Source organism: Cryptosporidium ubiquitum (assembly GCF_001865345.1).
Source record: "Cryptosporidium ubiquitum isolate 39726 chromosome Unknown contig_7, whole genome shotgun sequence".
Lineage (NCBI taxonomy): Eukaryota > Apicomplexa > Conoidasida > Eucoccidiorida > Cryptosporidiidae > Cryptosporidium > Cryptosporidium ubiquitum.
Genome location: NW_021639830.1, coordinates 275,756 through 291,191, shown reverse-complemented (window position 1 = coordinate 291,191; position 15,436 = coordinate 275,756). Strand labels below are relative to the sequence as shown.

General features: G+C 30.4%; 12 protein-coding genes across 12 annotated transcripts; 7 read left to right on the top strand and 5 right to left on the bottom strand.

Annotated features, from left to right (window-relative positions):
- Positions 1-78: 78 nt before the first annotated feature.
- Positions 79-974, top strand: cubi_00669 (uncharacterized protein; the record flags this gene model as incomplete). Its single annotated transcript, XM_029017682.1, has 3 exons — positions 79-265; positions 313-819; positions 880-974. The coding sequence occupies 3 exons, from the start codon at positions 79-81 to the stop codon at positions 972-974; spliced, it is 789 nt and encodes a 262-aa protein (XP_028873480.1).
- An 11-nt stretch (positions 975-985) lies between these two features.
- Positions 986-1,882, bottom strand: cubi_00668 (biotin-(acetyl-carboxylase) ligase; the record flags this gene model as incomplete). The annotated part of the gene is made up of 1 exon (XM_029017681.1): positions 986-1,882. The coding sequence occupies one exon, from the start codon at positions 1,880-1,882 to the stop codon at positions 986-988; it is 897 nt and encodes a 298-aa protein (XP_028873479.1).
- A 150-nt stretch (positions 1,883-2,032) lies between these two features.
- Positions 2,033-3,172, top strand: cubi_00667 (WD-40 repeat-containing protein; the record flags this gene model as incomplete). The annotated part of the gene is made up of 1 exon (XM_029017680.1): positions 2,033-3,172. The coding sequence occupies one exon, from the start codon at positions 2,033-2,035 to the stop codon at positions 3,170-3,172; it is 1,140 nt and encodes a 379-aa protein (XP_028873478.1).
- Positions 3,173-3,395: 223 nt separating this feature from the next.
- On the bottom strand, positions 3,396-3,666 carry cubi_00666 (40s ribosomal protein; the record flags this gene model as incomplete). Its single annotated transcript, XM_029017679.1, has 2 exons — positions 3,396-3,602; positions 3,664-3,666. The coding sequence occupies 2 exons, from the start codon at positions 3,664-3,666 to the stop codon at positions 3,396-3,398; spliced, it is 210 nt and encodes a 69-aa protein (XP_028873477.1).
- A 262-nt stretch (positions 3,667-3,928) lies between these two features.
- On the bottom strand, positions 3,929-4,510 carry cubi_00665 (uncharacterized protein; the record flags this gene model as incomplete). Its single annotated transcript, XM_029017678.1, has 1 exon — positions 3,929-4,510. One exon carries the CDS (start codon positions 4,508-4,510, stop codon positions 3,929-3,931), a length of 582 nt encoding a protein of 193 aa, XP_028873476.1.
- A 366-nt stretch (positions 4,511-4,876) lies between these two features.
- cubi_00664 (uncharacterized protein) lies at positions 4,877-5,437 on the top strand (the record flags this gene model as incomplete). The annotated part of the gene is made up of 1 exon (XM_029017677.1): positions 4,877-5,437. The coding sequence occupies one exon, from the start codon at positions 4,877-4,879 to the stop codon at positions 5,435-5,437; it is 561 nt and encodes a 186-aa protein (XP_028873475.1).
- Positions 5,438-5,797: 360 nt separating this feature from the next.
- cubi_00663 (pleckstrin domain-containing protein) lies at positions 5,798-9,118 on the top strand (the record flags this gene model as incomplete). Its single annotated transcript, XM_029017676.1, has 1 exon — positions 5,798-9,118. One exon carries the CDS (start codon positions 5,798-5,800, stop codon positions 9,116-9,118), a length of 3,321 nt encoding a protein of 1,106 aa, XP_028873474.1.
- Positions 9,119-10,058: 940 nt separating this feature from the next.
- On the bottom strand, positions 10,059-10,616 carry cubi_00662 (transcription factor; the record flags this gene model as incomplete). The annotated part of the gene is made up of 3 exons (XM_029017675.1): positions 10,059-10,203; positions 10,278-10,467; positions 10,580-10,616. The coding sequence occupies 3 exons, from the start codon at positions 10,614-10,616 to the stop codon at positions 10,059-10,061; spliced, it is 372 nt and encodes a 123-aa protein (XP_028873473.1).
- Positions 10,617-10,952: 336 nt separating this feature from the next.
- cubi_00661 (uncharacterized protein) lies at positions 10,953-11,654 on the top strand (the record flags this gene model as incomplete). Its single annotated transcript, XM_029017674.1, has 1 exon — positions 10,953-11,654. One exon carries the CDS (start codon positions 10,953-10,955, stop codon positions 11,652-11,654), a length of 702 nt encoding a protein of 233 aa, XP_028873472.1.
- Positions 11,655-11,794: 140 nt separating this feature from the next.
- Positions 11,795-12,628, top strand: cubi_00660 (uncharacterized protein; the record flags this gene model as incomplete). The annotated part of the gene is made up of 1 exon (XM_029017673.1): positions 11,795-12,628. The coding sequence occupies one exon, from the start codon at positions 11,795-11,797 to the stop codon at positions 12,626-12,628; it is 834 nt and encodes a 277-aa protein (XP_028873471.1).
- Positions 12,629-12,920: 292 nt separating this feature from the next.
- Positions 12,921-13,940, top strand: cubi_00659 (uncharacterized protein; the record flags this gene model as incomplete). The annotated part of the gene is made up of 1 exon (XM_029017672.1): positions 12,921-13,940. One exon carries the CDS (start codon positions 12,921-12,923, stop codon positions 13,938-13,940), a length of 1,020 nt encoding a protein of 339 aa, XP_028873470.1.
- Positions 13,941-14,018: 78 nt separating this feature from the next.
- cubi_00658 (DCMP deaminase) lies at positions 14,019-15,140 on the bottom strand (the record flags this gene model as incomplete). The annotated part of the gene is made up of 1 exon (XM_029017671.1): positions 14,019-15,140. The coding sequence occupies one exon, from the start codon at positions 15,138-15,140 to the stop codon at positions 14,019-14,021; it is 1,122 nt and encodes a 373-aa protein (XP_028873469.1).
- Between the last annotated feature and the right edge of the window lie 296 nt (positions 15,141-15,436).

Here is a 15,436-nt window from a genome sequence, read left to right as displayed (position 1 = left end):
TACGTAAATTGATATAAATCATCATTTAAAAAAAAACTGATAAATATTAGAAGTTATTCGGTTTTAATAACTAAAAAAATGAAAATTGTTAAGTTTTTTGCATTGTTTTTGGCTTTTATATGCTATCAGAAAGAACAACTAAATGTTCAAGCAGCAAATGCAATTAAGAAGCTTGCAAAAAAAGGAGGTAAAAGTCAAAATTCTGAAGCTGAAACAGAATCAAGTGGAGTAACCTTACCAAAAAATGAACGATGTAAATTTATCGGTAAGTTTAGAGAAAACTCATGTATGCGATTCATCAAATTAATATAGGTAATCATATTGCCGAAGGGAAAAATACATCAAAATACCTTCATAAGTTTATGAAATGTTTATTAGAAAACAAAAATATACAATCTAGAAGTATCCATGAAAAATATACCAAAATATCAGAAAAATGCGCTAGATATGGTCATAAAGCTTCAGAGTTAACTAAAATCTCATCGTTAGATTGCATTTTCTGCTATAAAGAGATAGTGAAATCCATGGAGGAGAAATTTTCTGATATTAAAAAGATGTTAAAGCCAGGAGAAGATGAATCAATTATGTACATATACACAATTGTTGCTTATTTGGAAAAGTACTTAAGAGCAAAGCTTTCTGTTATTACAAGATACGTTACTATTACAGATTGGTTTATGGCATATTCAAGTTCAAGAGACTTTTGTGGGACTTTAGTTATTGTTTATGGTTATTGGAATAGAGTAGTGAGAGACGTTTTCTGGACATATTTAATAGTAGTTTCTGATAATTACCTTTCGAGGTTCCCTGTTGAATTCCGTAAGTCAATAACTTTGATATATTAATTATTAATTACTATTTAAATTATAAAACTTTTAGAATGCCCATATTCAAGAATTGATATATCAGGAGTTAATATAAATGAGGATAAAGACCTAACTGCTATTATGGAAAACCCGTTATCTTTTGTATAGATAATGAATGATTAGCCATCAAATTTAATTCTTCCATGGGATAGTTTGAGTTCACACCCATTTACTTTAGATGATTTAATGATTGCAAACCCATTCTTATCTACTCCTTGAAATATTCCCATTTCCATTTCGTTTCCTTCTTCTTCATAATCCAATATTCTTACAACATTGCCTTTATAAAGTAACCTCTTGTTAATTTCTGTTAGAATAGTGTCTTGGAATCCTACATATACTGATGAATTGATATTAGTTACTGATTTAATAACTTCCAAATGCAGCCTCTCTAAAATATTATTAACTTGAATAAATGATGAATCTAATGCACTTTCAAGTTTAACTGATGTTGCCGGAGTTTCCACATTTTTTGGAAGATCGCATTCATCATGAAGTACATTTAAGCCTATTCCAAATACAACTGGCTCATATTCGGCGTGTTCAAATACATATCTTTTTTCTAATTGTTTAGACAAAATCCCTCCCAGCTTCTTACCATTAACATAAATGTCATTAACCCACTTTATTTTGGGTTCCTTAATACCAAATTCCCCCAAAATCTTGCAAACTGTTAGAGCAATCCCAAGGGTATACAAACTTAAATTTAAAATATGTTTGTCGGATTCTTCGGAGAAATTTCTTCGTCTTAATGTAATATATGTTGCGTTTAGATTCTTGCCATGCGATGTACACCATACACGAGATTTAAGGGTTTTATGATCGTAAGAACCAATCCCAGATGTCATATTATCTGCAGTAATGACTGTCCAAACTTTTGGAGACAATTTCTCTGAACTGACCAAAACATCAATATTGTCATAGGCCCAAGTTTGTGTTGAAGGTAAAGTCGTGAAATGACAAACGTTTAAAGGAATCTCCTTATGTCTATATATTTTGTCGATTTGGTCTGACATTTTAATTACTAATAATTTATTTGGAGTGGTTTGAATTTATTTTCAATGATTAATTGCCAGTTTTTTGGCGCAGTGCATGTCTAAATTTACCTAAGTTAAATCCCAATTTAGAAAAAAATAAGGGAATAAAATTAGAGATATTTATAAAAGATGAAAGAAAATGTCAATGAGGATGATAATATTTTTTTTAATGGGACATGGGTTCCCGTTATGAAGATATCATGTAAATATAATAACGGAATATATAGTGAAAGCTCTATTGTAAGAGGTGTTATTACAGTTAATGGACAGGTAGTTGCATGTGGGACAGATAGAGGTGAAATTTATGTACATTCGCTAGAAACTGGAAAGAGAATTTTATCACTTGAGAAAGTTGGAATTAAACGTGGTGAATTATGCAGAGGAATAAACGACATAAAAAGCGACGTATCAGGAAACTTGCTAGCTGCATGTTTTTCACCAGGAATAATACGTATATATGATCTTAGGATTAGAACAGAAAAAAGTGGATCACTTTTGGGTTCTACTGTTTTTGAATTGGAAAATACGCATAAAGGAGCTTGTACCTCTATTTCAGTACCTAACAATTGGCTTTACCAGCCAATATACACAGGAGGGTATGATGGCTATATTAGGAGTTGGGATTTCAGAAAGAAAGGTTGTATTTCTCAGGTTTTATCTCATGAGGCTCCCGTTATTAGCCTTGAAAAAAGCAATGACGAAAGAATATTATCTTCCACATCTTTTGACAATAAAATACGAATTTGGAGATCTTCAAATTTAAAACTTTTGAAAACTTTATCAGGACCACAAGGATCTAGCTATTCCCTACATTCTATATTTTCATTTAATGATGAATATCTTCTTTGTACTGGAAATTCCTCATCTTGTATTTGGAGGTTTGGACAGGAGCGAATAAACAAAACAAATATCAGTTGGGCAAATTCAGATAAAATACAAAAAGATTATTTAAATGGTTGCACCAGCGATACACATGAGAACAATCTTTTGCCTATGTTTACCGGTTTTTCTATAATTTGGAGAGATCAAGTTTTTGTTCCTAGGGCCAACCCTACAGTAACTGCAATAGGAGATGCTTCTGTATACTGTCTGCACACTGCAAAATATCTATATTCATTGGAATCCGTTTCTCCTCCTAGTTCAATCATTACTTCTATATCTAAACATCCTAGTTTAAATAATAATTTGATTGTAACTACATCAAGCCTCCCCGAATCTTCTATAGTACTTTGGAAGTTTAGTTACGACGGCAATTCTGAATACGAGTGAGGTGTTGCAAATTAACCTTAGTTACCGTAATATTTCGGATAAATTTTTTTTATATTCAAATCGAATTACAGGTTAGCTACTGAAATACAGTCTTTGAAATTTGTCTTTTTGTTCTGCTAGCTGCAAGAATACAACAAATGCAGTCACTAAGTTAAAGAAAAAGATAACCGAATTAGTGTAATAATAAGTTATTAAATTATTCAAAATACTCTACTACTAAACCTTAACGAAGGCGACGTGCTTCTCTTTCAGTTTCCAATAGAGCCAAAATATCTCCTTCTCTGACTGGGCCTCTAACATTACGGATCAAAGAACGGCCTGCAAGCTCAGTCTCTCCAGACATAAATTGCACTCTAACTTGAATTACGCCACCACGAGATCCTGTACGACCGAGAATCTTCTCAACTTTTGCTAGCTTTGGGGCAGAGTCCTGAAAAAAATCGAGCAAACGGTAATAATAACTTCAATTGACTTGGATCTTGCAAACTTACCATCTTTATATGTTATACGAAATACAACCTAACAAAAAACAATTACCTTTATGATTTACTGAGAACTGTTTCTATTTTGCCTCCTTCAAGTTTAGACGTGACTTAATTATAAGACGACAAACACTTTCTTCTAGTTTAAATTCATATACCGCAAACTCGTGTAAAATGGCACTTGAGCCGCCCAAACATTGTTGGCGCCGCCGTGCAGTTTGACTAATTTGGCGCTTAAGCTACATGTAAATTAAACAATTCGTTATTATTAATACTAGTTTTTGAGGTGTGGGAAGTTGACTAATCTAGAAACAATTTCTTTAAATTCAGGTACTATTATCCAATCTTTTTCCATTTTATAAGAGAAAAAAGCACTTTGAACTCCAACCTCGTTACTGTTTGCCAGCTCACTATTTGGAGTGTTAATCCCGGTGTTTATAGTGGTGCTAAGTCTTGAAAAGCTTGTTTGATATAGTTCGGAATCTAACCTGAGATTAGGTGTCAACCTTGAGCTATACAATTCTGCCTTTTCTCCTTTCAATTCACAAATTCTAGAATCTATATATTCGACTTGATGGATATGTCTTCTTAATTGAATTGAAAGAGTTTCAATGTTCTTCTTAAGGTCATTTTTCTTGTCCTCTAGTAGCTTAATAATTGCACTATTTGGACTTTTGTCTTTTTTCTCTCGTTTTTCGATTTCATTTTTTTCGTTAATCTTAGTGTTAATATGTGTTTCATCATTTACTTGTGGAAGATTTGCAGAATAAATTCCTTCTTTGGATAATTCACTAATTTTGGAAATTGTGCCAATTGCAATACTTGATGTTGGAGAAAATCGAAATATTGCCGACATTTCTCCCTAAAAAATCTTATTGTTTTATTTTTTTTTTTTGTGTACATCCTTAGTGTAGTTATGAATATCATAATACACACAAAGTTGTGTACTTTGAAATTACACAGAAAAACAATAAAAATAATCTATAATTTTATATCAATTTTAATTTCTAGTATGCTTATAAAATAAATATATATTAATTCTTATCTTTTGTTAAAGTTTAATATTTGAATTATCTAGTGCCCAGACCTACCAACTTCGATCAACTCCCAAAATATTTGCAATATTCTCACAGAAAAAATGATTAGAAAATTAGATTTTAAAGAAATTTTAACTTTTAACACTTAATTTGATATTATTCCTTTCCATTATTATAAAACAAGTATGAGCAATATTTCTTTTTTATTTTTTTCATTTATACTGATTGGAGTGATTTTGAATTCTGTATTTACATGCTCAAAAAGAGAGTTAGTAGCTTCCGAAACCCCTTCAAAAAAAAGTTCGGATGGAATAGATAATATTTCTGCATCTAAGGCATACTTTTTTGTTGACCCTATTTATTTTTGGTCTCTTAACTCTACAACACAAGTTGAAACTAAAGCACCACCATCTGAATCCGAATTTCTTGTTATTAACGCACCTTCAATTGGAATTGAAGAGTTGGTATTTATAAGAAATATGAAAGAAAATGGGGAAATATACTATTCCCATAAATCAAACTCTTTTCTCACTTATACCTTAGAATGTACTAATATTGGTAAAACAGAAGGTTGGGTGCTGAGACAGCCTGCATCCGACATAGCTTATGGATTTGCAATAAATGATCAAAATGGAAATTCTAATGATTGTAAAAGAACGGAAATGCCCTATAAGTTAAAAAAATGGTATAATTCTCTAAACCAACAAATAAAAGATATGTTTGTTACTCAGGTTTGGATTTCATAATATAGCATTGCAATCTATTGGGTAAAAAAGTGAAACTCAATCATTTTTAAAATAACTTTATACTGATACTAAACATTTTATGTTGTTCAATGTTTCGCTTTATTTGATTTATTTTGATAATATTAATTTGTATTAAAAAAAAAAATATATTCATGACCATGACACACATACCCGCCTTTTAGAGTATTGCATACGTGAAATTAATCAATTAGTAAAAAAGCAATAACATGATCAAATGAGAATTGAATCCATTTGATTATACAACACTAAAAACTTAAAATTTGAAGTTAAGTCGTTCGAATTGCTAGCTAGTCTTTTAAGAGTTTTCCGGTTTTTTATGATTCAAATTAAAATATTAAAATGGATATAGGGATTGAAGATGAAATTGAACTTCCACGATCGGAAAACTCTGAACAGTCAAAACTACTTGAACAGAAAATTTCCAGACTTGAAAAGTTGGTAAAATCAAGGGACGATGCCCTTAATGAATTGTATGAGGTCGAAAAAAATAAAAATGATGAAATCACTTCTCTCAAGGAACGTATTAAACAAGATGGATTTGAAACTTCCAAACTTCAGAATATAATTAAAACCTTAAATGATGAGATTTTTACACTGAATGAAAAGATTTCTGATCTTCAGCAGCAAAATATCAATAATTTAAAACAACAGCAAATCATAGAAGCTTCTTCTCCTCGTATTGTCGAGGATCTTCTTACCGATAAAGAGTCTTTATATAAAGAAATCGCAGATCTGAGACTTCAGATTTCCCAACTTGAAAGCAATTTACAGGATAAAGAAGAGGATTATGCCACACTAAGAACAAAATTTTCAGAATTTGAGATTAAAAAAGAGAATGAAATTCAGTTATTGCTAAGCGAAAGTAAAGACACAAAAAATCTTTTTTCTGAGAAAGAGCAAGCTCAAAAAAATACTTATAACTCAAGAATTAACTCTTTAGAAAGTGAAATTGAATTATTAAAATCGGATTGCTTAGAGTTACTGAAATTGATTGCACTTTTGCAGATAAAAACTACTAAGATTGAAATAGTCAATTCTGAATCTATCAAAGAGGCTAGTGATTTAATCGTTAGTTCTTTATCATTATCAGATAAGACCAAAGATCTAATAAAAGACGAACAAAATTATAATGTTAACTTCAGTGAGAAAATTATCTCATTTTCTCAAGTATTAATTGATAGAGTTGTCAATTTCTCTAACTCCAGTATTAACTCAAAGGAAGTTAATCTAGAAATAAACAATCAGACAATTAATTTTATGCAAAATTGGGTAATTAATCATTTCTCAGGAATAATAATTAATCGACCTCCTTTATGTTCAGTAAGTCACACTGAGTCACTTTACAAAGAAAAAGAATATATTCTAAATTGTATTGAAGAAGAATACTTCGTAGTAGAAGAATTTTTAAATAAAATTCTGATTGATTCTGAGGATTCAATCAAAGAATCATCTCTAAATATATTCAAAATATTATTGGATATTTTATTTTTGGATATAAATAATTCATATAATCAACCTTCTAAAGTTGGTTTTCAAAATAAACTTAACACCATCGATAGAGAATCTAAAGAATATCTAAAGACTGAGCTTTTGTTTAAACTGATAATTAAATCTGTAGCAAAAAATGATTCTGAGCCTTTAATCACCAATTTTAATGAAATTATGTCGGAAGTTGATTCCGACTTACCAAACCCCAAAAAGATTGAACTTGAAGAGCCAAATGTTTGTTTAAAAATATTTAGCATTAAAAAATTCATTCATTCCTTACTGAAGCTTAGTTTTGGATGTGGATGGAATCTATTACATGTATTATCCTATTTAGAACAGATTGAAACTCTTCAATTACTTCTTGAACAGTTTTCGTTTGAAGAACAAATAAATATTGTTAACAGAAAAAGTTCTTCAGGGTTTATACCTATATCACTGTCAATTCTTAAAGATAACTTGTTAATTACGGAATTATTTTTAACATGTGGAAGTGATGTACAGACGCAAGATAATCGCAGAAATACTTTAATTCACTTTGCAGTGAACCCAGATATACAAGAGATATTAATTAAAAGACGCATTTTATTGAATGTCAAGAATTCATCTGGCCAACTTGCAAATGTGATTCAATCTAATTCAAAGAATTCGAAGTTTCATTTGGACGAATTTGATCAAAATGAATCTTCGGATACCGAGTACGAAAAACCTCAACTTCAGACATCAAATGCAAGATCAGTTAATAATTATGAATACGATTTTCCAGAACCTTCAAAAAGATTGTCATCTTTCTGCTGTCAAACATTTGATTCTCAAGAAACTGAAAATAAAGTTATGTTATCAGCATGGATTAGCGGAAATGAACCGGTTTCTTCGTGCAGAGACGATTTTTGCATTTTTTCGACACCTGAGTCTGAAAACCAAGATTCCGATATGGTTGATCATTCCGTTTGGAATATGCTTGGGTTTTCAAGTAGCAGAAATATTTCAAGTATGTATAAGAGTAAAAATGGAGATCATGCTGCAATGGGGCAAAATCTTGATAGGCTAGAAGAAATGGGTTTAACTTCTTCAGAGAGGAAAAAAAGAATTTGGAGTGATATTGTTATCAACTATACGGCAAGAGGGCTTGAGAAGTCATGTTTTCCACCTCCTCTAGATTGCCCAACGAACTTATTCAGACAGATTCTTGTTTTGACATCTGAAAGGTTTGCATTATTTCAGTATTCCCCGTTAAAGCTTCTCCAGGCAGCTCCAATAATTGACTTCGAAGAAATCATTATTCCAAAAAATTCAAATGTACTTCTTCTACTTAAAGTAGATGGCTGGGATGATATTCTTCTTGAAGTTAATCGTAGAAGTGAATTCCTTGATGAGCTAACTACTTTATATCGTACGCTTACTACTCCATCAGAAATTCTTCTTTCCCAAGCTACAGAAACCTCCACTAACAACTCTGAAAACAAACCTGAAAAATCGAGTTCATTTTGGCTTGGATTTATGGGTAATAAGAATCTCTCTAGTAGTAACTCAGACCCAAAACAAGATGTTCTATCTCCAGAAAGAGCCAGTGCATTTCAAAATTTAATTTCAGTTTATGGTGAGAATCCGCCAATAGTTGCTGAACCCGATAATCTTATCGGGCTGTTTAATTCGGAAAATCAGTATTCTCTTGTTCTTGCCATTATAAACAAGAGCTCATTTATGCTATTGCCGCATAGAGAGTCAAGCCTACTTGTTTCAATTCCTACATATCACTTTGGATTTTTGGGTATTTGTATCAATCCGCCTTTGGCACTTGAAAACCCTCTTTCTCAAAAGAAAAAAGAATTATCTGACTCTATTTTATCAAGTGAAAACGATTCATCTGAAAACAGACTTTGGCAAGAAAGATTTTTCATATTAAGATCTGATGGAGCACTAATCTGGTGTCACCATCCAAATGATAACGTTTATTGTGAAACTATTCCAATTCGGTTCGTAAGGCAAATTCGCGTCTTCAATCTTGCAACTAGTAAAGAAAATGAATTTGTCCCCTGTTTTGCATTAGATTTCACAAAAAATAGTGTACCATCTTCACTTATTCTCCATTCAGATTCTTCCGAAATGAGAGATAAGTGGGTTGAAAAAATACACAATGTGAGGACCGTTTTATCTGAGTCTAGTGAATCATAAGTATATTATTTTTACTTCTTAGCCCTGCGAAACATAAATTAGTAATTTTATATATATGTAAATTTATTTAACATACACAAAATGTTTCCCTCTAAAGATTTGTTTAAATTCGATAGGTTTCAGTTGCATTAAATAAAAAATTCATTCTATAATGATTTACAATAATTTTTAACCAATTTATCTTTCAAGTTTTTATTCCCAACAGATTGTTAATCTTAAATTTTTCTTCTTTTCGAAAAAAACTCACAGAATCGGGGAAGGAGATATATTAGGACTCAATGCATCGTTTAAATCAATAGGTATAGCTTACAAAAATACAGTTTTCAACTCCAGCTGTTTAATTAAAATATCCAAACTAAATCCTAAAAGTGGCTTCAATAATTATATAAGAAATAAGCCAAAAGCTGGAATTCTGAAATATTTCAGAGGAATCGAAAATATACTCTCAACTGAAATTTTGGATATTATCATGGCTTTAGAGGCAATTTAATATATATATTTTTCTAGAATTTTTGTAATATTAATAAGCTCCAACGTTCAAAGACCTATAATATATAATTAAAATAAACAATTCACTCAAAAAGGTTGGAATATTGATTTCTAAAAAGTTAAATAGAACCCTCTCTGCTATATATACTTAATTGTTTCTGGAGAAAAAAATCCTTGAAATGACACCAAAGGTAATTCATATAATTTTTTTTTTAATTTCAAATTACAAACTCAAAATACAGAATCGGCAAAAGTTTATTAAATTAGATAAATTGGACAATTTTGCAAAAAAAAATTGTATAAAGTAGGGAAAGCAGGAAAATATATACTCATGTGCCCATTATATTTATTGAATGTACAAATATGAAGCAATTTAATCATTCAGAAATTTATAGAAAGAATCAATAATACTAGACTTTTTGATAAAAAATAAATTACTTGATCAAAATAATTAATATTCCCCATTATAATTACCCTCGTCATCTGAAACCATATCTCCACTAACTGAAACTGCATAACAACCAGGTACAATGTTAGGTAAAAGTTTGTTGTATCTTGCAACCCACGACTCATTTGGTTTTAGCATAGATATCATTCTAACGAATAAATTAATTTTTTTTATTATGAAATAGTCTATTTTACCAGAAATTTCAAAATTTCTCATACTTACCCTTTGAATGACATTGAAGTACAAGAATTAACCTTCTGACGGTCAAACTCCATTGCTAGACGAGTGCAGTTAGGGCACCCACCTTCGTAAAATTGCTGATCGCTTAGAATGATTCTGCAAGACAAACATGCTCTTAATCTTAATACATAATTTTCTTTAGTAGTTGACTTGTTAGTTTTTGAATCTCGAACTTGTATAATTTTGCGAGTTCCTAAGTAACAAAGCAAAAATAAATTATTTGAACATAAAATTAAATAGTTTATAAAATGAACATGATTAATAAAAGATCTTAGTTAACTTACCAGTTGGAACTGCAAATAATATGTCCTTTTCGTTCATTAAAAGAACTTTTTTGTATTAAAAAAAATGTATTCGCGCGGGATTTTAATTATAAATATTAAACTTGTTTTTAAAAATGCCAAAAGACTTGTGAAATATTATTTCATTGATACATAACTTTTTATTCAAAACCAGATCTTAAATATTTTGAGATTCTTAATAATACTGTAGAATAAAAACGCATATTGAGTAATAAATAAATTAATCAAAATATTTTATTGTGGTTTTTTAGAATAAAAATCAACATTAGCATTTATGAAAATGTATATTTGTGCCCATACAAATTTTTCGTTTTCTGATTTAAAATTTTTTATTTGATTTCAAAAAAATCAATAAATGTTTATAATTATGAACGCAGAAAAGAAAGCAAGCATTTTGAGGCATTCACTTGAATTTTTAATTCAGAACGAAAGTGAGTTATCGAATCAAGAAAAGAAAATTTTGCAAAGTTTGAATATGAAAATTCAATCTGCAATTATTTTGAATATGGAAATATTCAGAAGCGAAAGGAAAAAAGAATTAAACAAACTGCATAAATCTTTGAATGAGGAGTATATTGAAAATTTTGCGTTAAAAATTGCAAAGAATGATTCAAAAGCAGAATATACACACGACATTCGATTTGATAGTACAGAACTTTGGAAAATTCAGAAATACCCACAAAAATTCGAAAATGAGTCTCCTAGTAGAATTAAAACAAAAAATAGAAAAAGAGAAGGACTTATTTCAAGTATGAACAAAATAATACAGTTTGATAAAGAAAAGTATGAACAACAAATGAATGAGTTGAAAGCTAATCCAGAAAAGTTAGAATTTTTTCGAACTTCTCATGTTCCTTCTACCCATGATAAGGATTTGTTAATAAACCAATACCTAAAGAACCAAAGAAGAACATACATGTCTGAGCCACTTGATATTAAATCTGATATATATCATATAAATGAAGAAAATAAAAAATATAACGAAAAATTAGATAGAGCTTATCATGAATATACAACTGAAATTAAACAGAATCTAGAAAGAGGTACGGCACTATGATATTTCATGTTGATAGTTTTAGACATCAATTCCCCCGCCAGGTCAAAAGTGATCAATACTTCATTGCCAAGAAATAACAGAATAGTTGTAGACCAGGATAATTCCACTTTTTTTTGGTATTACTAGCAACTAGTTTCCACATGAGTAAGAAAAGAAAATACTTTGCTATTGCCAACTCAAAAGATTCAAAATCAAAAATTCCTGATCTGAGAGTTTTAAATAAAGGAATTTTAATGTCTGTTACAGTAAATAATAAAAGTCTTACAGCATATAGAGAAATATCTAGAATTCTTCTCGAGGATTCTGAATGTGATAAACAGGAAACTCCAAATTGTTCATACACTGATTTGACAGTTGAAGAAAGTATTGAATTAGAGTCAAAGAAATTGAGAAAAGATGGATCTAGATTCAAGCTCATAGAGAATATCTCTAGATGTTTGGTACTGATTCAATTCAATAGTCCGAACGATATACCGTCTGTTATGGTTGAAAATCTTATGAAGAAGGCATATGATCATAAGACTATTGGAAAGAATAAAAATGATACTGAATGTTTATTATCATCCAGGTATGTCAGTAGGCTCATCCCATTAGATGTTATTTGCTCGGTAAAATTAGATGAAATTCGTAAAAATATAAAAATTTTGATATTATCAAATTTCAATTACGCTTATTGCTCAGGTTCCAATTATGAACAAGAAATCATTCCGTTATCTTGGGCATGCTATTATAATTCTAGATACAATAGCTCTGATATTAAGAAACAAGAGATATATGATTTGGCATCGGAATTAATTTGGGGTCCTGAAGACAATCCAAAATACCAAGAATACAAAAAATTGTATCCGGTTAATCTTGAAAATCCAAACAAGTCTATTCTTATTGAGATTACCAGATCTTTCTGTGGAATTTCAATTGTTAAAAGCTATCATAAATATTGCAAATTCAACCTAAATAAGATATCTGATAGCTAGGGGTTGCAAAATGACAAGTCCGATCACATTTGTTAAATGTTAGGGTAAATCTAATAGATATTAGAATGGGAATATTTTCTCATTGATAATGCATTATTTTGAATTGTATCTAGCTAATCCTAGAATAAATAATAATAAAGTTAGGCATTAGTTGATATTTATAATCATGAAATAATTGATCATTTTTTTATTGACTAGTTATTTCTGGCGATGCCCGCCAGTCTTTAGAAATTTTTCTCTTTTTGAGTGTAATTTAGTACGAAGATAAAGGAAATTATACTTTATTAGTAAAATGCCACCAAAGAACCAGAGCAAACAGGAGAAAGGACAACAAAGGGCCTTAGAAAAGCAGAAACAAAAGATTATTGAGGACAAAACATTTGGATTAAAAAACAAAAACAAAAGTAAAAGCGTACAAAAATACATAAAATCTGTAACTTCTCAAATAAACAATTCAAAAGGAGGGCAAGTTAACCAGGAACTTAAGGCAGCACAGGCTAAAGAAGAAAAAAAGAAACAGGCACAACAACAAGCTCTTTTAGCTGCTCTTTTTAAAGGTACTGAAAATATAAAGAAGGTTTCTGCAGAAGATACACGCAAAGTCGACCCTTCAACCATTAAAGCAGAGCAAAAAATTGACCTATATATTGACCAAAGAGATCAAAAGCAAAATTCAGGTTTAAAAAAGACTCCTTTAACCCAAGAACCAACTTCATTTAGTACAGACATTATATGTAAACATTTTCTTTCAGCTGTTGAGAAGAAACAGTACGGATGGTTTTGGGTATGCCCAGAAGGAGGGGACAATTGCAAGTATCGTCATTGCTTACCAGCGGGTTATGTAATTAAAGAGCAGGAAAGTGATGATGGCGGAGACATAGAAGGTGAAGAAGAGACACTTGAGGAAAGGATTGAAAGGCAAAGGCTTGAGCTTCCAGGCCCAGGAACACCTGTTACTTTTGAAACATTTATGGAATGGAAAAAGAGAAAGGAAAAAGAAGAAGAGGAGAAAACTAAGGCGGATGCAGCAAAGCAAGGAAAACAAATGTCTGGACGAGATTTATTTGTTTACGACCCATCATTGTTTGTTGATGATGAAGATGCTGCTGGAGGCGACACCTATGAAATTGACGAAGATGCGTTCCTTTCTGATGATGAACTTTTAGAGCCGAGCACTTATAACGAATCTTCTAAAGGAGAAGAAGAAAATGAAGGAGTAAGCACTGAAAATGATCAGAAAGACAAAAATTCGTCAGAAGTTAAGATAAATCATTCTATTTTCCAAAATGAAATAGACTTGCCAGAAGAATAAAAAAAAAATTACTAATAACTTCCTTTTACTTTCATTTATTAGTCTCATTCCTAGTTTTCCTAAATTACATTAATTTATTCATAGAAAAGACTGTTTTTCTAAGAATCTATCCACTTTAATATTTGAATTTCGGAGCAATTTAATGGTAGAAATATTACCCGGAATTGCGTAGTCTTTAATAAATACAACCCTTTCAAATTCGCATTGTATAATACTTTTTGTACATGAAAGACAAGGCATCAATGTAACATATATTGTTGCCCCAATACACTTTTCAATTCCAGCAAAGAACATTGCATTTGCTTCTGCATGCATGCACGAACAAGCCTCTAGAGATTTCCCTTCAACCCTATTTGGGTCAATACATCTTGTGCATCCACCTTCGAAACAATTTTTCATATTCTTAGGAGTCCCATTGTACCCTGTACTAATAATTTTTTTATTTTTAACAATTACTGATCCGACTTTTCTTGTAATACAATTAGATCTTTGAGATGCTATTTTGGCAATTTTCATAAAATATTCATCCCAGTTTGGTCGTGAATCTATTTTAGATAATCCAAGGTTAAACAGCTTAGTCTCTAAATCAGAAAAATCTTTAAAATAACTGATATAATAATCAGATCTCCTTAAAAGTTTAGAAATACCATTCTTCTTCTCATCCAAATCTTGAACCAATAATGAAACAAGTTCTTTTAGTTTTTCCGGATTATTATTTAATATGTCTATAGTTTTTTCATTCTTTATATTACTTTCGATATTTTGATTCTCTAATAACATGGGAAATTTGTAAATCAAAGGCATGTCAACAGCCAAACTAACAAACAATGTTTCTGAAAAAATATCCAATTCACTCTCTTTCGTTAAGTTTGAAATAACATAATTTGAATTCAAATTTGAAGTTGCTATCATAAAAGCTTTCGTTGCTCTGAACTTTATCCACTCTTCTTGGGACTCTCCAGTCTCACTTCCGCAAAAGCAAACTTCTTTAAACACTAAATTATTGTTATTTGCACTGGTCAACAAGTCGTTTTCAAACTGGGTGGTTGATTCTAATTTATCCACTGTCTTCTCATCCAAATTGCATTTTTTTTCACAATTTACCAGTTTTATTCCCTTAAATCCAAAATTCTTCATAAAGAACATGAATATATGTTCTGTAACTACCTTGTCTACACCAATTACTCCTACAACTATCATATTTTATTATTATTTTCAAAAACAATTTTTTTCTAATAACCCGCACAAAGTTAAACTTAAGACAATATAATTTTTATATATAGAGTTAAAATTACATATGATTTATATTGTCTAAATTTACTCAGCTAACACATTAATAATGGAATTTTTATTATTATTGATTAGTTGCATTTTTTTAAAAAAGAAGTGAATAATGATGATAGAAACTAGATAGAATTTTAGTTTATAAATATATTATTCGAAAACCATTTTTAAACAAAATTATCAATAAAAAAAGAGTAAACTCACTATTCTTG